Raw genomic sequence first — 23,770 nt, 5'->3', positions numbered from 1 at the left:
CAAGGATCAGCCATAGCTGCTTGCTCCGCTCTGTTGATTCCCTGAGACCCTGCCCCACCCAAGCTGTGGCAGAGGCTTTTCCATATGAATGCCCTGGCCCTTTGCAATCTGAAAATTACCTAACAAACTGCAGCTGGGCCAGACAGACTCAGAACTTCCAAGAGAAGGCCCAAGGCCCCACAGCAGCTTGCATTGCTTCACAGCTGGGCCTCATCTGGGCACCTCCAAACCCCAAACAAGGAAGGGGAATCTGCAGATCTCTTCGTAGCTCCTGCTGGGTAGCCTCAGGCAGAGGCTAAATTAGCATCTCCTTAGATCCAAGAGCCAGTGTACCCAGTGGTCAGAGTGGGACCATCCAATTACAACTCCTCAGATCCATAAGGGGCACACTCAGGGTGCAGACTCAGTGAGCACCAAAACCCCACTGAAGCAAGTCTTGCCTCATAAAGGTGTCTTCAGCACAGAAGTTCTCCCCCTGTAGACACAGCTGACTCTCACAACCAATTGGCCTGGAGGCCAATTCCTCCCAGTGATACCTACAACAATCAAGGCTTAACTACAACAAGACTGTGCACAAAGCCCACAAGGGGGTGCACCAAGAGTGTCCACCTCAGGTAATTGGGGAGGCTGAGCCACTGGGCCCTATAGGACACCTAGCACACAAAGCCACTCTACCAATACAGGGAAGCATTAAAAAATGTGGAGACAAAGAAACAGGTCACAAATGACAGAAATGAAGGAAAGCAAACGACTGGATATAGAGTTCAAAACCACACTTTTAAGGTTTTTCAAGAACTTTCTAGAAACCACCGATAAATTTAGTAAGACCCTCAAAAAGTCTGGTGAGACCGCCGATAAATGTAGTGAGACCCTCAAGAAATCTAGTGAGACCCTCAAGGTTATGAAAAAGGACCAACTAGAAATTAAGCATACACTGACTAAAATAAAGGATATTATGCAGAGTTCCAACAGCAGACTAGAGGATCGTAAGAATCAAGTCAAAGATTTGAAATACGAAGAAGCAAAAAACACCCAACCGGAAAAGCAAAATGAAAAAAGAATCCAAAAATACAAAGATAGTGTAAGGAGCCTCTGGGACAGCTTCAAGCATACTAACATCTGAATTATAGGGGTGCCAGAAGAAGAGAGAGGGCAAGATATTGAAAACCTATTTGAAGAAATAATGACAGAAAAATTCCCCTACCTGGTGAAAGAAATAGACTTCCAAGTCCAGGAAGCACAGAGAACCCCAAACAAAAGGAATTCAAAGAGGACCACACCAAGTCACATCATAATTAAAATGCCAAGAGCAAAAGACAAAGAGAGAATCTTAAAAGCAGCAAGAGAAAGGCAGTCAGTTACCTACAAGGGAGTACCCATACGACTGTCAGCTGATTTTTCTCAACAGAAGGGAGTGGCAAGAAATATTCAAAGTGATGAATGCCAAGAACCTACAACCAAGATTACTTTACCTAGCAAAACTATCATTCAGAATTGAAGGTCAGATAAAGAGCTTCACAGATAAGGAAAAGCTAAAGGAGTTCATCACCACCAAACCAGTATTATATGAAATGCTGAAAGGTATCCTTTAAGAAGAGGAAGAAGAAGAAAAAGGTAAATATACAAATTATTAACAACAAATACACATCTATCAACAAGTGAATCTAAAAATCAAGTGAATAAATAATCTGATGAACAGAATAAACTGGTGATTATAATAGAATCAGGGGCATAGAAAGGGAGTGGACTGACTATTCTTGTGGGGGAAAGGGGTGTAGGGAATGCGGGAAGAGACTGGACAAAAATCGTGCACCTATGGATGAGGACAGTGGGGGGGGGGTGAGCTCTGAGAGGGGGGGGAAACAGGGTGGAGGGGAGCTATGGGGGAAAAAGAGGAACAACTCTAATAATCTGAACAATAAAGATTTAATTTAAAATAAATAAATAAATGTTTGCATATGTTCTCTGAATACACTGAAGAAATAAAGTGAATCTATGCATTTTGTATTTGGGTTTGTTTGTAATTCTGTATAACTGCCTTCTGTTTTGATTATGGACGTTAGTAATGCAATTAATAAATAGAATTCATGTTTCTTGCTTTTAGGTAATGCTGTACTTACATGTGTTTAGATATCAAGGTGAAGTCTATCCGAGGGGCTCCTGCTTTGTTGGTGCTGTTCTTCAATAGACTTCCTGCTACCTCTGGGCCTTTGTGCTGGTCTCCCCTGCTATACCTGCCTCATACCCTCTTCACCCCATCCTGAAATCTTTCCTAATCTTATACTCAAGATCAATTCCCAACCCTGGGCAGGTAGCTCAGTTGGTTCGAGCATCATCTGATACACCAAGGTTGCGGTTTTGATCTCCAGTCAGGGTAAATACAAGAATCAACCAATGGATGCATAAATAAGTAGAACAACAAATCAATGTTTCTCTCTCTGAAAATTAATAAATTTAAAAAATATATTTTAAAAGATAATTCCCACTTCCTCCATAAAGCTAAAATGTTCCCCCTGTTACTGACTTCAGATCTTTTATTGTTCATCTGTTCCATGTATCTAAGTCTTTTCTCTATGGAGACTAAGGACTATGATATATACTCACTATTCCTAGACACCTTGAGTTTAGTCCAATGGTAGGCACAGAAAAAGGGTCGGTAAATATTTTCTGGATTGACTGAATTACCGTATAGTCAGGATGTATTCACAATATTAATCTAGACATTTATTTTCATGTGGAGGTTTTTTGAGCAATAAAAATGTAGTCACTTAGAAAACATAAGAGCTCAATAAGTTATTCTAATATCTATTTAATGAATAGGCATTGAATCACTGAATGTTATCACTAAAAGACACAAAATGTATCACCTAATCTAACAGCCTTATTTTAGATAGAGAAACAGGGCCAGAATGTAACTTGCTCCAAGTGACAAATCAATTCCCACAGAGCTGGTCACATATTCTGTTTGCCTGTCCAGCACTTTTCTCAATATACCACAGTGGCTGCTGGGCAAATAGCATAAAAGCACAATCAAAATATCTGTATATATGTGAACATTTTGATATAGAAATTCTAGTAATGGCCTAAAAAGGAGAAATACGGGGAACTATTTGAAACCTTTAAGATTGTGATTTGGAATTCACATTAACAATATAAGGATAAACAAGATTGACAAACATCTAGCCAAGCAGAAGCAAAGAGAGAGGACCCAAATAAACAAAATCAGAAGTGATAGAGGCGAAATAACAACAGAACCCACAGAAATACAAATGATTGTTAAAAAAATACTATGGACAACTCTACTCCAACAAACTAGACAACCTGGAGGAAATGGACATATTCCTAGAAAAATACAACATTCCAAAACTCAAGCAGGAAGAATCTAAAAATCTCAATAGGCCAATAACTATGGAAGAAATTGAAGCAGTCATCAAAAAGCTTCCAGCAAACAAAAGCCCAGGACCAGACGGCTTCACAGGGGAGTTTTACCAAACATTCAAGGAAGAACTAAAACCTATCCTACTCAGACTACTACAAAAAAGCCAAGAGGAAGGAACACTTCCAAGTTCATTCTATGAAGCCAGCATCACCCTAATACCAAAACCAGGTAAAGACAACACAATGAAAGAGAATTACAGGCCAATATCCCTCATGAACATAGATGCCAAAATCCTCAACAAAATCTTAGCAAATCGGATCCAGCAGTACATCAGAAAGATCATAAACCATGACCATGTAGGATTTATCCCAGGGATGCAAGGATGGTACAATATCCGAAAATCAATAAACATGATACATCACATAAACAAATTGAAAGAAAAAAACCACATAGTCCTATCAATTGATGCAGAAAAAGCATTTGACAAAATCCAACACCCATTTTTGATAAAAATTCTCAGCAAGGTGGGAATAGAAGGACCATACCTCAACATAATAAAAGCCATATATGACAGGCCCACAGCCAACATCATACTCAATGGACAAAAACTAACACCATTTCCCCTAAGAACAGGAACAAGACAGGGATGCCCACTCTCACCATTCCTGTTCAACATAGTACTGGAAGTATTAGCCATTGCAATTAGACAAGAAGAAATAAAAGTCATCCAAATTGGAAAAGAGGAAGTAGAACTGTCCTTATTTGCAGACATGATATTGTACATACAAAACCCTAGAGACTCCATCAAAAAGCTACTAGACTTAATACATGAATTTGGCAATGTAGCAGAATACAAAATTAACCCCAAGAAATCTGAGGCATTTCTATACACCAACAGTGAACTTTCAGAAAGAGAGATTAAAAAACAATCCCATTTAGCATCACACCAAAAAAATTAAGCTACCTAGGAATAAACTTAACTAAAGAGGTAAAAGACCTCTACTCAGAAAACTACAGGACGTTGAAAAAAGATATAGAGGAAGACATAAACAGATGGAAGAACATACCGTGTTCATGGATTGGTAGAATCAACATCATTAAAATGTCCATACTGCCCAAAGCAATCTATAAATTCAACGCACTTCCCATTAAAATACCAACGGCATACTTCACAGATCTAGAACGAAGGCTCCAAAAATTCATCTGGAATAAAAAAAGACCCCGAATAGCTGCAGCAATCCTGAAAAAGAACAAAGTAGGTGGGATCTCAATACCAGATATCAAGCTGTATTATAAAGCCACTGTTCTCAAAACTGCCTGGTACTGGCACAAGAACAGACATATAGATCAATGGAATAGAATAGAGAGCCCAGAAATTGGCCCAAACCAATATGCTCAATTAATATTTGACAAAGGAGGCAAGAACATACAATGGAGCCAAGATAGCCTCTTCAATAAATGGTGTTGGGAAAATTGGACAGATACATGTAAGAAAATGAAACTAGACCACCAACTTACACCATACACAAAAATAAACTCAAAATGGATAAAGGACGGGAAACCATAAAAATTCTAGAAGAGTCCAAAGGCAACAAAATCTCAGACATATGCCAAAGCAATTTCTTCACTGATACAGCTCCTAGGGCACTTGAAACTAGAGATAAAATGAACAAATGAGACTACATCAAAATACAAAGCTTCTGCACAGCAAAAGAAACCATCAACAAAACAACAAGAAAGCCCACTTTGTGGGAAAACATATTTGCCAATGTCATATCTGATAAGGGCCTAATCTCCAAAATTTATAGGGAACTCATACAACTTAACAAAAGGAAGATAAACAATCCAATCAAAAAATGGGCAAAGGATCTAAATAGACACCTTTCAAAAGAGGACATTCAAAAAGCCAAGAGACATATGAAAACATGCTCAAAGTCACTAATCATCTGAGAGATGCAAATCGAAACAACAGTGAGGTACCATCTCACACCTGTCAGGCTGGCTATCATCAACAAATCAACAAACGACAAGTGCTAGAGAGGATGTGGAGAAAAAGGAACACTCGTGCACTGCTGGTGGGAATGCAGACTGGTACAGCCACTATGGAAGACAGTATGGAGTTTCCTCAAAAAACTAAAAATGGAACTCCCATTTGACCCTGTAATCCCACTTCTAGGAATATATCCCAAGAAACCAGAAACACCAATCTGAAAGGATATATGCACCCCTATGTTCATAGCAGCACAATTCACCATAGCTAAGATCTGGAAACAGCCTAAATGCCCATCAGTAGATGAATGGATTAGAAAACTGTGGTACATCTACACGATGGAATACTATGCTGCTGTAAAAAAGAAGGAACTCTTACCATTTGCAACGACATGGATGGAACTGGAGAGCATTATGCTAAGTGAAATATGCCAGTCAATGAAGGAAAAATACCACATGATCTCACTCATTCATGGATAATAAAGACCATTATAAACTTATGAACAATAATAGATACAGAGGCAGAGCTGCCTGAAACAGATTGTCAAACTGCAGCGGGAAGGCAGGGGTGGGTTGGGGGGGCAGGAGGAAGGGGGGGGAGAGATCAACCGAAGGACTTGTATGCATGCATATAAGCATAACCAATGGACATAAGACACTGGGGGGTAGGGGAGGCCAGGGGATTGTCAAGGGCGGGGGAAAAAAGGAGACATATGTAATATTCTTTGTAATACTTTAAGCAATAAAACAAAAGTAAATAAATAAATAAATAAATAAATAAATAAATAAATAAATAAAATTTAAAAAAATAAAAAAACAATATATATAAGTCACAGCCACAGAAGTAAGCAGTGTTGTTTCCATCATATGAACAGTCTGTGGTTGGACTCTCATTTCCAATCACCATTAACAAAAAGAGCTGCATAGTTGTTATAGGCTTGTGTGCAATACTGTCCATTTTATCCAGATGAAATTAAAGCGGAGAGATACCGTAAAAACACATAAGCCTTGCCCAGTCAGTGTGGCTCAGTGGTTGAGTATTCATCCATGAACCAAGAGGTCACCAGTTACAAATCCGGTCAGGGTACATGCCCATGCTTCAGGTTTGATCCCCAGTAGGGGGCGTACAAGGGGCAGCATATAGATGTTTCTGTCTCAGGGATGTTTATCTCTCTATCCCCCTCCTTTACCCCCCCCTCTCAAATCAATAAAATTATTTAAATATATATATAACCCTTAATTCATTTAAGCATAAATACTTTGGGGGATTTTTTTTAATGAAAATCCTATCAAAACATATTATACACTAAGTATAAAGAACATAAAATGTGCTCTGGTGCCCTAGTAGGTTTGGCTCAGTGGATAGAGCGTCGGCCTGTGGACGAAGGGTCCCAGGCTCGAATCCGGTCAAAGGCACATGCCCAGGTTGCAGGCTCGATCCCCAGTGTGGGGTGTGCAGAAGGCAGCCAATCAATGATTGTCTCTCATCATTGGTGTTTCTATCTTTCACTCTCTCTCCCTTTCTCTCTGAAATAAATATATATATATATATATATATATATATATATATATATATATATATATATATATATTTTTTTTTTTTTTTTTTTAAATGTGCTCTGGTGAATCACTATGAACCTCAGTAAAAATGCTGCCCTGTGATGCAGTGACCCAATAAAGCATGGAAGGCTGTCAGTAGGGCTTGGTAGCTCTGCCTTTTAAGCAGTTAAATATGTTTATTATCAATTTTTAGGTCCCCTTTCTTCCCAAAGATTCAGAGTCAAATTTCTTACTCTCTCCCTTTTTACTGTTCTACAGCACACATTCTTATCCCCTTTCTAATTTTTTTTTTCTAACCTACTAAGGTTGAGGAAAAGTTAATAGAACTTATTGGAAGTAAACATGAAGTAAGAGCAGCCAGGCTCTAAGGAAAGGTCCGAGGGCTCTCCTAGAAGGAAAGTGTGTGAACTTTCATGTACTAGCTTTGTAACATTTGTAAACTGTCCATAAACATTTTTTGTTCACTTCCCAGATGTTTGCTGTTTGAAATGGATGGATTAGTGATGTAAGAATATGGGGGAAAAAATGCTATTATAATATCACTAGAGGCCTGGTGCACAAAAATTTGTGCACTCAGGGGCGTCCCTCAGTCCAGCCTATGCCCTTTTGCAGTCTGGGACCCCTCGGAGGATGTCCACCTGCTGGCTTAGGCCTGCTCCCTGGGGGATTGGGCCCAAGCTGCCAGTCAGACATCCCTCTGGCAGCCCAGCAGCCCTCAGGGGATGTCCACTTGCCAGCGGGGAGCAGACCTAAGCTGCAGTCTGACATCCTTAGTGCTGCTGAGGAGGCAGGAGAGGCTCCCACCACCACTGCTGTGCTGGCAGCCATCAGCCTGGCTTGTGGCTGAGCAGAGCTCCCCCTGTGGGAGCACACTGACCACCAGGGGGCAGCTCCTGCATTGAGCATCTGCCCCCTGGTGGTCAGTGTGTGTCATAGTGACCAGTCATTCCCAGTCATTCTGCTGTTAAGGTCAGTTTGCATATTACCCTTTTACTATATAGGGTAGAGGCCTGGTGCACGGGTGGGGGCCGGCTGGTTTGCCCTGAAGGGTGTCCTGGATCAGGGTGGGGTCCTTCTGGGGTGCCTGGCCAGCCTGAGTGAGGGGCTGATGGTTGTTTGCAGGCTGGCCACAGCCCCTTCAGGGTAGGGGTCCCCGCTGGGGTACCTGGCCAGTCTGGGTGAGGGGCTGAGGGCCATTTTCAGGCTGTCCATACCCACTTCAGGGTGGGGGTCCCCGCTGGGGTGCCTGACCAGCCTGGGTGAGGGGCTGAGGGCCGTTTTCAGGCCTCCCACACCTCCTTCAGGTGGGGGTCCCCAATGGGGTGCCTGGCCAGCCTGGGTGAGGGGCTGATGGCTGTTTTCAGTCTGACCAAGCCCCACGGTGACCGAAGCTCCCAGCCTTTCCTTTTTTTGTGTTTTTTTTATTCACTCCAGCTCTGTGGCCATAGAGACTGGAAGCAGGTATATGTGGTTTATTTACCTTCTATAATTGAAACTTTGTTGCTTTGAGTGGAGCTCAGAGCCGGCCGGGAAGCTTGGCTTCCTCCATCATTGGGGCAACCAAGCCTCCTGCTCACTCCAGCTCCGTGGCTGCTGGCCGCCATCTTGGTTGGGTTAATTTGCATATAGGGGCTCTGATTTGGCTGGTGGGCATGGCTTAAGGTATGGTCAATTTGCATGTTTGTCTATTATTAGGTAAGATAATGCTGAAATATCTGGAAGAACCACAGGTCATTCTTTAAGAAGACTGAAAAGATGTCCAATATCTATTGTTTTTAAAGAACTTAGTCTTGCACCCCTATGTTCACTGCAGTGCAATTTACAATAGCCAAGATCTGGAAGCAGCCCAAGCACAATCAGTAGATGAGCGGATAAAAAAGCTGTGGTACATTTACATACGGAATACTACTCAGCTGTATAAAAGAATGAAATCTTACCCTTTGCAACACCATGGATGGACCTGGAGAGTATTATGTCAAATGAAATAAGCCAGTCAGAGAAAGACAAATATCATATGATTTCACTTATATGTGGAATCTAATGAACAAGATAAACTAACAAACAAAATAGAAACAGATAGAAAACAGACTGACAGCTGTCAGAGGGAACGGAGGTTGTGGGGCTAAAAAGGTGAAAGGATTAAGAAAAAAACAAAACTCATAGACACAGACAACAGGGGGGTAAAGGGGAGGGGAAGGTAGAAAAGGGTAAAGAGAGGATAAATAGTGATGGAAGGAGACTTGACTTTGGGTACTGAACACACAATAAAACATACAGATGATGTATTATAGAACTGTACACCTGAAAACTATACAATTTTATTAATCAATGTCACCCAAAAAAGTCAATAAAAAGTTAAAAAAAAACTTAGTCGAATTTTATACAAGTAATCTAAAAACTGGTATTACCTCGTTCTTTCACAATGTTCCCATTGTAGAACTGATCTCTCCATACTTCATCATCACTTACAACTAGACTGGAACATGAGAGAATCAAACAATTAAAGTTACACTTTAACTGCAAGCAAGCTATCAAGAAGCACCTAAAGCCCTAGCTGGTTCTGCTCAATGGTTAGAGCATCAGTCATAGACTGAAGGGCTACGGGTTCTATTTTTTTTTTTAATATATTTCTTTATTGGTTTCAGAGAGGAAGGGAGAAGGAGAGAGAGATAGAAACATCAATGATGAGAGAGAATCATTGATTGGCTGCCTCCTGCACGCACCCCACTGGAGATTGAGCCCGCAACCCAGGCATGTGCCCTTGGCCGGAATCGAACCTGGGACCCTTCAGTCCGCAGGCCGATGCTCTATCCACTGAGCCAAGGCGGCCAGGGCCTACAGGTTCTATTGTGGACAAGGGCACATACCTCAGTTGCAAGCTCAATGGCTCAATCCCCGGCCGTGGTCAGGGCACATGCAGGAGGCAACTAGTCGATGTGTCTCTCTCACATCTATGTTTCTCTCTCTCTGTCTCTCCCCCTCCCTTCCACTCTCTCTAAAAATCAATGGTTACTGGCACAAGAACAGGCAGATAAATCAATGGAACAGAAAAGAGAACCCAGAAATTTACCCAAACCACTATGCTCAATTAATATTTGACAAAGGAGGCAAGAGCACACAATTGAGTCAAGACAGTCTCTTCAATAAATGGTACTGGGAAAATTGGACAGGTACATGCAAAAAAAATGAAACTAGACCACCAACTTACACCATACACAAAAATAAACTAAAAATGGATAAAGGACTTAAATGTAAGTCATGAAACCATAAAAGTCCTAGCAGAAACCAAAGGCACCAAAATCTCAGACATCTCTCACAGCAATATGTTTACTGATACATCTCCTAGGACAGTGGTCGGCAAACTTGCGGCTCGGCAAACCGCAGCTCGTGAGCCACATGCGGCTCTTTGACCCCTTGAGTGTGGTGGTATTTTGTGGAAGACCCACACTCAAGGGGCCAAAGAGCCGCATGTGGCTCACGAGCCGCGGTTTGCCGACCACAGTGCTAGGACAATGGAAACTAAGGAGAAAATAAACAAATGGGGCTACATCAAAATAAAAAGCATCTGCACTGCATAAGGAACCATCAACAAAACAACAAGAAAACCCACTACATAGGAGAACATATCTGCCAATGATACATTGGATAAGAGGTTAATCTCCAAAATATATAAGGAACTAATACAACTTAACAAAAGGAAGACAAACAATCCAATTAAAAAATGGGCAAAGGACCTAAATAGACTCTTACCCAAAGTGGACATACAGAAAGCCAAGAGACATATGAAAAAATGCTCAAAGTCACTAATCATCCGAGAGATACAAATCAAAAAAGACAAAGAGATATCACCTCACACCAGTCAGAATGGCTAGCATCAACAAATCAACAAACAACAAATATTGGTGAGGTTGTGGAGAAAAGGGAACCCTAGTACACTGCTGGCAATGCAGACTGATGCAGCCATTATGTAAAACAGAATGGAGTTTCCTCAAAAAATTAAAAATGGAACTCCCATTTGACCCAGTAATCCCACTTCTAGGATTATACCCTAGGAAACCCAAAACACTGATCAGAAAGAATATATGCACCCCTAGGTTCATAGCAGTGCAATTTACAATAGCTAAGATTTGGAAATAGCCTAAGTGCCCATCAGTAGATGAGTGGATTAAAAAGCTGTGGTATAAAAATAAATAAAATGAAGGATAAAAATCATATGATAATACCAATAGATGCAGATAAAGCATTTAAAAAAAAAAAAAAAGCTGTGGTATGCCCTAGCTGGTTTGGCTCAGTGGATAGAGCATTGGACTGTGGATTGAAGGATCCTGGGTTTGATTCCAGTCAAGGGCACATACCTGGGTTGTGGGCTTGATCCCCAGTAGGGGGTGTGCAGGAGGCAGCCAATTAATGATTATTTCTCATCATTGATGTTTCTATCTCTCTACCTTCCTCTCTGAAATCAAAAAATATTTTTTTTAAAAAAAGCCGTGGTAAAAAAAAAAAAAAAAAAAAAGCTGTGGTACATTTACACCATGGAATACTACGTGGCAATAAAAAAGAAAGAACTCTCACCATTTGCAACAACATGGATGGACCTGGAGAGTATTATGCTAAGCAAAATAAGCCAGTCAGAGAAAGATAAGTATCACATGATCTCACTCATATGTGGACTCTAATGAATCAAATAAACTAATGATCAAAAATAGCCCCAGAGACATAGAAGCATGAACAAACTGTTGAACCTCAGAGGGAAGGAAGAGGAGGGTGGGTGGGAAGAGATCAACCAATGAACTTGTATGCATATATGCATAACCGGGGGACACAGACAAGAGGGTGGTGAGGGTCTGCGGGAGGGGGGGCAGGGATGGGAGCAGGCTGGAAGAGATTAATGGGGGAATAAGGAGGACCTATGTAATACATTCAACAATAAAGATTTTAAATATAAATAAATAAATAAAATACATAAATTGAAAAAAATCAATGGGAAAAAAATATCCTCAGGTGAGGATTAACAACAAACAAAGAAGAACCGAAAACTGCCCTGGCTGGTGTTTCTCAGCCCACACACCGAAGGGCCTAGGGCAGGGGTGGGCAACCCCTGGCACCCGTGCCAAATATGGCACGCCAGTAACTTTCGCTGGCACGCAAAACCCTCTCTTATAATCTTCCATTTACAGTTGTGAATCTTTGTTCTCAGTGATGAATTTTGTTAAGTCTCGTAATAGGAGTAGCCTGAAGGATGAAAGTAGTAGCTCGTGCATATCTCTGAGGGTCACGAAATATAAACCTGATGTAAAATCTCTGTCATCAGTGATGCAGCAGCAAAAGTCCCACTGATAATATCAAACGGAGTCATAAAGTTTTCTGTCGGACTATCAGTGTACATGTATACATTAAAAAATAAATGTATTTTTCATCATCATATACTGTGTTTTTGTCGCTTGAGTGAATATTATTATTTCTTCAAGGTTCTTCACATATGTACACCTTAAGAGATACCAAGTAGGCGTAACATGTTCTCAAAAAATTAGGGTTGGCATGCAGAAGAACTTTGAGTCAGAGATTTTGCTGGTTTGGGCACGCACTCACAAAAAGGTTGCCCACCCCTGGTCTAGGGTTTGATTTTGAGTCAAAGAAATGTACCTAGGTTTCAGGTTTGATCCCCACTCCATCAGGGCATGTTCAGGAAGCACGTGTCTCTCTCACATCGATGTTTCTCTGTTTTTCTCTCTCTCTCTTTCTCTCCCCTCCCTCCTTCCTTTCCCCTCTCTCTAAAAATCAATGGGGAAAATATCCTCAGGTGAGGATTAACAAAAAAATAACAACACCTAAAACTATAAGAAACTATAAGCAGAAACTTATCTGCTCAATTTACTAATTTTTCTGGAAATAACATGACCCAGTCCTGAAAGTTAGCTCCAAGGAAAGAGGAGTTACCTTGCAGCTCTGCTGGTTGGGATTCCAAGGTAGTACATAGCCTCACTACACAAAAATTCTCTCACTGAGGAACGAAGTACAGCTCTGCCATCACCATTTCTACAGGAAATAAGATTAAAGATTTTCAACGATAAAGACAACATCATTTTAATTTAGTTAAATAAAAAAAAAATGAAAAAAACTATACCGGGAGTATGGGGTCTTTCCTGAGCCTTTTAATTGAAGTTCCCACTTTTCACCCAGCCTTCAAAAAAATATGTAAGTATTAGAAAATTCATGTAAATATTTAGCAGAAAAGCTATTCAAGAAAACATGTGGTACCTGTTCATGTAAGTTCCAATAAGATGGGCTCTTCCATCCCCAAGCTGATCTGCCCATATTCCAAACTAAAAGGGAAAAAGGAAAATCAGTCATGTTTATTAATCCCTATGAGCTTTTATAGTAATTTTATAGCCAAGGCTATTTCATCAAAATTGAGAGTGAGCTCTCGGGCCGACATCTTGGTGAGGCAGCAGCGGTGCCCTGCCCTCCCAGTCTCGCAATGCCACCCAAGGACGACAAGAAGAAAGATGCTGGAAAGTCAGCCAAGAAAGACAAAGACCATGTGAAGAAGTCGGGGAGGGGAGGGTGAAAGGGGGGGCAGGCCAAATAGAAGAAGTGGTCCAAAGGCAAAATTTGGGACAAGCTCAATAACCTGGTCTTGTTTGACAAAGCCACATATGACAAACTCTGTAAGGAAGTTCCCAATGACAAGCTCATAACCCCAGCTGTGGTCTCGGAGAGACTGAAGATTCACGGCTCTTTGACCAGAGCAGCCCTTCAGGAGCTCCTTAGTAAAGGCCTTATTAAACCAGCCTCAAGGCACAGAGCTCAGGTAATTTACACCAGAGACAACAGAGGTGGGGATGCCCCAGTTGCTGGAGAAGATGCATGAGCAATAGGTCTCACTGGCTGTACATTTTGAAAAATAAAACTTTGTTAAATAAAAAAAAATTTTGAGAATGAGGTATTGCATTTTGGAGATTACAATAATCAACTCTAATAAAAGTGAAACTAAAATTCAATCAATAAAACATAAGTGAAATTTATTTTAAAAATATAAACTTAAGACATATAATCAATTTCTTTTCATCTTAGAGCTGAGTTTACATTTGTTAGGCGTAGAAAACTTAGAACTGATCTATTTAATTCCATAATATGAACTAGGAACAATTTCTTAGCAGAAAAATTTCCTATACTGTACATTTGCAATATAAAATCAGGAACACACTTGTACCTGAAAAATTGCTTTTGAACTTGCATGATGAGCTGTTTCCAAACTCTTCTGCTAAAATTTGTTCGTGGTTGTTCAACTTCTAGCTATGCCACTAGTTGTGGAATTTGTTTGTTACTTAATCTCACTGAGACTAACCTTTCATTTCTGTAAAATGGGATAACCCTTGTTGTAAGAATTATCACTAATACAGGAATGGGCAAAAGTAGGTTTACAATTGTCTGTATGGAAAATAATACAACAATTAATAAATAATAATAGAAGAATAAACTCTGTGGGGGGGGGGAGAATGGGGGGATAAGGACACATATGTAATACCTTAATCAATAAAGAAAATTTAAAAATAAATAAAAACAAAACAAAAAAAGAATAAACTCTGTTTCACATACAATTGTAAACTTTTATCCATTCCTGTATATGCAAAATGCCACATACTAAGTCCGACATTTTCAAGTGTTCAAAAGATGCTAATTATTATTGCCAACAATTATTGCTAATTCAGATGTCAGTTAATTCTCCACATAGAAGTTACTTCCACCAGAAAACTTTTTCTAAATTTCTGGGACTAGGAGGGAGGTCCTATAAATTGCCATAACTCCTATACTTACCCATATCACAACTTAATGTTATTGGAATTTATTTAGTTTTCCATCCCTTCCCCCAAAGTATTAGCAATTTGAGCAAAGGGGACAAGTCTTATTCACCATCATAGCTCCTGGCATTTAAAAGGAGTTATATAAACAGCTGTGGAATATTTAAACAATATTTACAGTTCTGGAAGAAAAACATGAAATTGAGAAGAAAAAATGTGTCCAATAATTTAATTTTTTATCTTAACTAGGACTGGGCCACCATTAATTAATTTTAGCTGTGGAATATGTCTAAAAGCACAGGTATGGAGGAGAAACTAAGATGGTGGCATAGATAAACACAGGGAAATTGCTGCCTCCCACAACAATTGAAAAATCTTCTAGGAACACAAAACGGACATCATCCAGAACTACAGGAAGGCTGGCTGAGTGTAAATTCTACAACTAGAAGGAAAGAAAAGCACACTGAGAGCCAGAGGAGCTGCGGAAGTAAAGTGCAGAGGTACGGGGGCTCGTGCGCACGGAAAGGGGCTGGCACCTGAGGACACGGCTGTCTTTTTGAACCCGGAGGGAGTCACAAGCTCCCAACGGCTCTGAACTCTGGTTCCGGGAAGTCTCTGGGGACCCAGGACTCATACGGGGAGAAACTGGACTGTCTGGCAGCAGGCGAACTTGAGGGCGGCTTTCCCTCAGAGGTGCTTGCAGCCCTTACCGGGACACTGAGACGTGCGACTCCTTAGGGCAGGGCTAAGGATCCGCCATAGCTGCTTGCTCCGTCCTTTGATTCCTTGAGACCCCGCCCCACCCAGGCTGCGGCAGAGGCTTTTGCATATGAATGCCCCGGCCCTTTGCAACCTGATAATTACCTAACTGCAGCCGGGCCAGACAGACCCAGAACTTCCAAGAGAAGGCCCAAGGCCCCACAGCAGCTTGCATTGCTTCACAGCTGAGCCTCATCAGGGCACCTCCAAACTCCAAAAAAGGAAGGGGAATCTGCAGTTCTCTTCGTAGCTCCTGCTGTGTAACCGTAGGCAGAGGCTAAATTAGCACCTCCTTAGATCCAAGACCCAGTGTACCCAGTGGTCAGAGGGGGACCATCCAGATTACAACTCCTCAGATCCATGAGGGACACACTCAGGGTGCAGACTCAGTGAGCACCAAAGCCCCACTGAAGCAAGTCTTGCCCCAGAAGGGTGTCTCCAGCACAGAAGTTCTCCCACTGCAGACACAGCTGATTCTCACTGCCAATTGGCCTGGAGGTCAATTCCTCCCAGTGATCCTACAACAACCAAGGCATAACTACAACAACACTGTGCACAAAGCCCACAAGGGGGTGCACCAAGAGTGTCCACCTCAGGTGACTTGGGGAGGCTGAGACACTGGGCCCTACAGGACACCTAGCACACAAAGCCACTCTATCAACACAGGGAAGCAGCCAAAATGCGGAGACAAAGAAACAGGTCACAAATGGCAGAAATGGAGGAAAGCAAATGACTGGATATAGAGTTCAAGGCCACGTTTATAAGGTTTTTCAAGAATTTTATGGAAACCGCCGATAAATTTAGTGAGTCCCTCAATAAGTATAGTGAGACCCTGGAGGACATGAAAAAGGACCAACTAGAAATTAAGCATACACTGACTGAAATAAAGAATAATTTACAGAGATCCAACAGCAGACAAGAGGATCCCAAGAATCAAGTCAAAGATTTGAAATACAAAGAAACAAAAAATACCCAACCGAAAAAGAAAAAAAAAAGAGATTCCAAAAATATGAAGACAGTGTAAGGAGCCTCTGGGACAACCTCAAGCGTACCAACATCAGAATTATAGAGGTACCAGAAGAAGAGAGAGGGCAAGATATTGAAAACCTATTTGAAGAAATAATGACAGAAAACTTCCCCTACCTGGTGAAAGAAATACTCTTACAAGTCCAGGAAGCGCAGAGAACCCCAAACAAAAGGAATCCAAAGAGGACCACGCCAAGACACATCATAATTAAAATGCCAAGAGCAAAAGACAAAGAGAGAATCTTAAAAGCAGCAAGAGAAAGACAGTCAGTTACCTACAAGGGAGTACCCATACGACTGTCAGCTGATTTCTCAACAGAAACCATGCAGGCCAGAAGAGAGTGGCAAGAAATATTCAAAGTGATGAATAGCAAGAACCTGCAACCAAGATTACTTTATCCAGCAAAGCTATCATTCAGAATAGAAGGTCAGATAAAGAGCTTCACGGATAAGAAAACGCTAAAGGAGTTCATCACCACCAAACCAGCATTATATGAAATGCTAAAAGGTATTCTTTAAGAAGAGGAAGAAGAAAAAGGAACTCTTACCATTTGCCACAGCATGGATGGAACTGGAGAGCGGATAAATACCACATGATCTCACTCATTTGTGGAATATAATGAACAACATAAACTGATGAACAAGGACTGATCCAGAGACGGAGAGGCATTGATTGGACTGTCGGGCCTTGGAGGGAAGGTAGGGGAGGGTGGGGGTAAGGGAGAAAGATCAACCAAAGGACTTACATGCAACCATATAGACCTAACCAATGGACACGGACAACGGGGGGGTGAGGGCATGAGGGGGGGGGGTAGAGGGTAACGTGGGGACAAGGACACATATGTAATATCTTAATCAATAAAAAATATATTAAAAAAATAAAATAAAATAAAAGCACAGGTATGAGAGGTGCTCTCAGCATATTCTGGAAAGTTCTAAAGTTGCCAATATGTTAGGTATATCCCACACCATGAAAGGTAAGCAGAAAGAATGGTGAACCCAAAGCTGGGAGTGAAATCGGGAAACAGGAAGGTAGTTCTCCATTACTAAAAGAGAAAGCATTGCCATGACTGACATAGCTCAGTGGGTTGGACATCATCACATGCATAGAAAAGCTGCGGGGTTCGATTCCAGGTCAGGGTACATGCCAGGGTTTCGGGCTTGATCCCAGTGGGGGGCATGCAAGAGGCAGCTGATTGATACTTCATTCTCACATTGATGCTTCTCTCTCTCTCTCTCTCTCTCTCTCTCTCTCTCAAAATCAATAAAAATACGTTTTTAAAAAAGAGAGAAAGCATTTACTGGACTTTAAGTTCAAAATGGCAAAGCCATACTTATAAACAAATATTTATAATTTCAAATCAGGGAGGAGTAGCAAGAGGAGAAATATGAAATTGATAAAAGTATAGACATTTACTACCCAAAACAGTACAAAAAAAGTATAGCTTAACAACACTCTGCAGGGCTTAAGGTTTGCATTTGTACTTTAACAGCACATGTGAGTACTGGTATAAATGCTGATAAATTTACCCTATATGGAAATGACTTTTTGAACCATGGGAAAAACTGTAAGGATCATCTAGTCCAGAAGATTCTAAACTCAGAAACATGGTTCAGCAAAATGTTGAGAGTTATTTCTTAAAAACAAAGCAATCACAGACTCCTGCAGTCAAATATGTTTGGAAAACGGGTGAGTCAAATAAAATTAAGCAGATTTCTTTCCCATGGCACTTCTCACAACTGCTGCAAGGATATTGGTCAACCCTGGCACATTACTGTTCAGGACACTGAGGTTCATGTTTGTTCTAGATGACCCAGTGAGTCCTTTTCAATTCTAATGGTCATGCCACTTTGCTTCTTAACTTCTCTGTTAATTTTGCTTCTTAGGTAGTAGAAAAATGGAAGCAATAAAAAATCTGAAAGGAATTAACTACCACTACAAACAGAGCTTGATACTAATTATAAAAATAGCTATCATGAAAACCCTTTTCATATATTTCCTAACTTAATTCTTACTCCAACCCTATTATATTTTGCTATTTGTCCTAAAAACTATTCCTGAGTAAACCAGCCACCAAAAAAAAAACAAAAAAAACAGTGTTAAGTTAATCTTCTCTAGCTTAAAGGAAAGTCACAGCAATTTCAACAACTGGTTCTGTGTTCCTTCTCCTTTCTTTTTTTAATGTGTTTTTATTGATTTCAGAGAGAGGAAGGGAGAGGAAGACATGGATAGAAACATCAATGAGAGAGAATCATTGATCGGCTGCCTCCTGCACGTCCCTCACTGGGGATCGAGCCTGCAACCCAGGCATGTGTCTTGAATGGGAATGGAACTGTGACTTCCTAGTTCATGGGTTGACTCTCAACCACTGAGCCACACTGGCTGGGCTCCTTCTTCTTTTATTTTTTTTTTTTTCTTTTTTTTTTTTTTAATTGCTTAAAGTATTACAAAGGGTATTACATATGTATCCATTTTATCCCCCCGCCCTAGACAGTCCCCTAGCCTCCCCTATCACCCAGTGTCTTATGTCCATTGGTTATGCTTATATGCATGCATACAAGTCCTTTAGTTGATCTCTTACCCCCCTACCTCCTGCCCCCCAACCCTCCCCGGCCTTCCCGCTGCAGCTCGACAATCTGTTTGAGGCAGCTCTGCCTCTGTATCTATTATTGTTCAAAAGTTTATAATGGTCTCTATTGTCCACGAATGAGTGAGATCATGTGGTATTTTTCCTTTATTGACTGGCTTATTTCACTTAGCATAATGCTCTCCAGTTCCATCCATGACGTTGCAAATGGTAAGAGTTCCTTCCTTTTTAGAGCAGCATAGTATTCCATCGTGTAGATGTACCACAGTTTTCTAATCCATTCATCTACTGATGGGCACTTAGGCTGTTTCCAGATCTTAGCTATGGTGAATTGTGCTGCTATGAACATAGGGGTGCATATATCCTTTCTGATTGGTGTTTCTGGTTTCTTGGGATATATTCCTAGAAGTGGGATCACAGGGTCAAATGGGAGTTCCATTTTCAGTTTTTTAAGGAAACTCCATACTGTCTTCCATAGTGGCTGCACCAGTCTGCATTCCCACCAGCAGTGCACAAGTGTTCCTTTTTCTCCACATCCTCTCCAGCACTTGTCGTTTGTTGCTTTGTTGATGATAGCCAGTCTGACAGGTGTGAGATGGTACCTCATTGCTGTTTTGATTTGCATCTCTCGGATGATTAGTGACTTTGAGCATGTTTTCATATGTCTCTTGGCTTTCTGGATGTCCTCTTTTGAAAGGTGTCTATTTAGGTCCTTTGCCCATTTTTTGATTGGATTGTTTATCTTTCTTTTGTTAAGTTGTATGAGTTCCCTATAAATTTTGGAGATTAGGCCCTTATCAGATATGTCATTGGCAAATATGTTTTCCCACACAGTGGGTTTTCTCGTTGTTTTGTTGATGGTTTCTTTTGCTGTGCAGAAGCTTTTTATTTTGATGTAGTCCCATTTGTTCATTTTTTCTTTAGTTTCAAGTGCCCTAGGAGCTGTATCAGTGAAGAAATTGCTTCGGCATATGTCTGAGATTTTCTTGCCTTTGGATTCTTCTAGAATTTTTATGGTATCCTGTCGTACATTTAAGTCCTTTATCCATTTTGAGTTTATTTTTGTGTATGGTGTAAGTTGGTGGTCTAGTTTCATTTTCTTGCATATATCTGTCCAATTTTCCCAACACCATTTATTGAAGAGACTATCTTGGCTCCATTGTATGTTCTTGCCTCCTTTGTCAAATATTAATTGAGCATATTGGTTCGGGCCGATTTCTGGGCTCTCTATTCTATTCCATTGATCTATATGCCTATTCTTGTGCCAGTACCAGGCAGTTTTGAGAACAGTGGCTTTGTAATACAACTTGATATCTGGTATTGAGATCCCACCTACTTTGTTCTTTTTCAGGATTGCTGCAGCTATTCGGGGTCTTTTTTTATTCCAGATGAATTTTTGGAAAGTTCGTTCTAGATCTCTGAAGTATGCTGTTGGTACTTTAATGGGAAGTGCGTTGAATTTATAGATTGTTTTGGGTAGTATGGACATTTTGATGATGTTGATTCTACCAATCCATGAACACGGTATGTTCTTCCATCTGTTTATGTCTTCCTCTATGTCTTTTTTCAACGTCCTGTAGTTTTCTGAGTAGAGGTCTTTTACCTCTTTAGTTAAGTTTATTCCTAGGTAGCTTAGTTTTTTCGGTGCAATGGTAAACGGGATTGTTTTTATAATCTCTCTTTCTGAAAGTTCACTATTGGTGTATAGAAATGCCTCAGATTTCTTGGGGTTAATTTTGTATCCTGCTACATTGCCAAATTCATGTATTAAGTCTAGTAGCTTTTTGATGGAATCTCTAGGGTTTTGTATGTATAATATCATGTCGTCTGCAAATAAGGACAGTTCTACTTCCTCTTTTCCAATTTCATGGGTTGACTCTCAACCACTGAGCCACACTGGCTGGGCTCCTTCTTCTTTTAAAAAAAGATTATTAGAGACCATACCTGAACTTGCTTCACTTCTAGAAGGTACCTTCCTAATTGCTTCAGCATCTATAACAGTGATGGCGAACCTATGACACGCGTGTCAGAGGTGACACACGAACTCATTTTTTTGGTTGATTTTTCTTTGTTAAGTGGCATTTAAATATATAAAGTAAATATCAAAAATATAAGTCTTTGTTTTACTATGGTTGCAAATATCAAAAAATTTCTATATGTGACACGGCACCAAAGTTAAGTTAGTGTTTTTCAAAAGTGAGGGCTCAAAAGGTTCGCCATCACTGATCTATAACATCCCCAATTAATCCTGATATAATTTCTAGCAGTTCTAAAACTTTGCTCTACAGCTATCTCAGCAAAGTTAAAATCTATTTGTCCTTCTAAGGCTTTTATATTGACAAACTGTGCTACCTGACTTTGCCTAAATCTCTTCACTGAATGAGTCCTGTAGCAATAATTCACAGAAATTCTATACTTGTGCTGGCCCAGTTTTCTAAATTCCATTAAAGAAATTTAGGCTCGAGAAACCAAGATGGCGGCATAAACACCTGAAATTGCTGCCTTGCACAACCACTTCAAAAATACAACTAAAAGACAAACGGACATCATCCAGAACCACAGGAAGGCTGGCTGAGTGGAAATTCTACAACTAGAAAGAAAGAGAAAAGCACACTGAGACTCAGAGGAGGTGCGGAAGTAAAGTGCAGAGGTACTGAGGCGCGCACACACACACAGAAAGGGCTGGCAAATGAGGACACGGTTGTCTTTTTCAATCGGGAGGGAGACACAAGCTCCCAACTGCTCTGAACTCCAGTTTTGGACGAGTCTCAGGGGACCCAGACTAATATGCGGAGAAACTGGACTATCTGGCACCGGGCAAAACTCGAGGGTGGTTTTCTCTCAGAGGTGCTTGCAGTGATTACTGAAGGACACAAATAAAGAAGAGGAATCTGCAGATCTCTCCAGAGCTCCTGCTGGGTAGCCTCAGGCAGAGGCTAAATTAGCACCTCCTTAGAGATCCAAGACCCAGTGTACCCAGTGGTCAGAGGGGGACCATCCAGATTACAACTCCTGAGATCCATAAGGGACACACTCAGGGGGCAGACTCAGTGAGCACCAAAGCCCCACTGAAGCAAGTCTTGCCCCATAAGGGTGTCTCCAGCACAGAAGTTCTCCCACCGTAGACACAGCTGACTCTCACAGCCAATTGGCCTGGAGGTCAATTCCTCCCAGTGATACCTACAACAATCAAGGCTTAACTACAACAAGACTGTGCACAAAGCCCACAAAGGGGGTGCACCAAGAGTGTCCACCTCAGGTAATTGGAGAGGCTGAGCCACTGGGCCCAATAGGACACCTAGCACACAAAGCGACTCTATCAACACAGAGAAGCAGCCAAAATGCGGAGACAAAGAAACAGGTCACAAATGACAGAAATGGAGGAAAGCAAACTACTGAATATAGAGTTCAAAACCACAGTTATAAGGTTTTTCAATTTTCTAGAAACCACCGATAAATTTAGTGAGATCCTCGAGTATATGAAAAAGAACCAACTAGAAATTTAGCATACACTACCTGAAATAAAGAATATTATACAGAGTTCCAACAGCAGACTAGAGGATCCCAAGAATCAAGTCAAAGATTTGAAATACTAAGAAGCAAAAAACACCCAACCAGAAAAGCAAAATGAAAAAAGAATCCAAATATACGAAGATAGTGTAAGGAGCCTCTGGGACAACTTTAAGCATACCAACATCTGAATTATGGGGGTGCCAGAAAAAGAGAGACAGCAAGATATTGAAAACCTATTTGAAGAAATAATGACAGAAAACTTCCCCTTCCTGGTGAAAGAAATACACTTACAAGTCCAGGAAGCGCAGAGAACCCCAAACAAGAGGAATCCAAAGAGGACCACACCAAGACACATCATAATTAAAATGCCAAGAGCAAAAGACAAAGAGAGAATCTTAAAAGCAGCAAGAGAAAAACAGTCACCCACAAGGGAGTACCCATAAGATTGTCAGCTGATTTCTCAACAGAAACTATGCAGGCCAGAAGGGAGTGGCAAGAAATATTCAAAGTGATGAATACCAAGAACCTACAACCAAGATTACTTTACCCAGCAAAGCTATCATTCAGAATTGAAGGTCAGATAAAGAGCTTCACAGATAAGGAAAAGCTAAAGGAGTTCATCACCACCAAACCAGTATTATATGAAATGCTGAAAGGTATCCTTTAAGAAAAGGAAGAAGAAGAAAAAGGTAAAGATAAAAATTATGAACAACAAATACTTATCAACAAGTGAATCTAAAAATCAAGTGAATAAATAATCTGATGAACAGAATAAACTGGTGAACATAATAGAATCAGAGGCATAGATAGGGAGTAGACTGACAATTCTTGGGGGAAAAGGGGTGTGGGAGTGCAGGAAGAGACTGGACAAAAATTGTACACCTATGGATGTGGGGGGAGGGGTAAGGGCAGAGGGTGGAGTGGGAACCGGGTGGAGGGGAGCTATGGGGGAGGAAAAAGAGGAACAATTATAATAATCTGAATAAAGATTTAATGAAAAAAAAAGAAAGAAATTTAGGCTCTAGCTTTATCACAGTAAGAAATCACAGCAGCTAATCTAAAAATATCTTATGGTGACAATTCTTTTAGAAACATTTTGTTAATATGCTATTAGTGTGTTGCAGTCCAGAGAAAAACCAAGCAACGCATTAGAG

The 23,770-nt window shown here is 40.8% G+C and overlaps 2 protein-coding genes across 6 annotated transcripts in view; one reads left to right on the top strand and one right to left on the bottom strand.

Moving 5' to 3' along the window:
* Positions 1-23,770, bottom strand: part of LOC132214257 (protein adenylyltransferase SelO-like) — a 64,794-nt gene that overhangs the window by 36,228 nt on the left and 4,796 nt on the right. For 4 of the 5 annotated variants that reach the window (XM_059661169.1, XM_059661197.1, XM_059661207.1 and 1 more), the window contains exons 4-7: positions 13,187-13,251; positions 13,053-13,109; positions 12,866-12,964; positions 9,337-9,404 (exon numbers count right to left, since the gene is read on the bottom strand). In XM_059661169.1, the coding sequence (XP_059517152.1) occupies positions 9,337-9,404; positions 12,866-12,964; positions 13,053-13,109; positions 13,187-13,251 (289 nt within the window). The remainder of the gene's footprint in view (positions 1-9,336; positions 9,405-12,865; positions 12,965-13,052; positions 13,110-13,186; positions 13,252-23,770) is intronic. The other variant, XM_059661187.1, reaches the window with a different exon arrangement.
* On the top strand, positions 13,299-13,833 carry LOC132226870 (small ribosomal subunit protein eS25-like). The gene is given in 1 exon segment (XM_059681364.1): positions 13,299-13,833. A coding segment is annotated over 1 exon segment (393 nt). The 5' UTR covers positions 13,299-13,406; the 3' UTR covers positions 13,800-13,833.

The sequence above is a fragment of the Myotis daubentonii genome, chromosome 1, assembly GCF_963259705.1.
Source record: "Myotis daubentonii chromosome 1, mMyoDau2.1, whole genome shotgun sequence".
Taxonomy (NCBI): domain Eukaryota; kingdom Metazoa; phylum Chordata; class Mammalia; order Chiroptera; family Vespertilionidae; genus Myotis; species Myotis daubentonii.
This window is presented reverse-complemented; position numbering and strand designations above follow the sequence as displayed.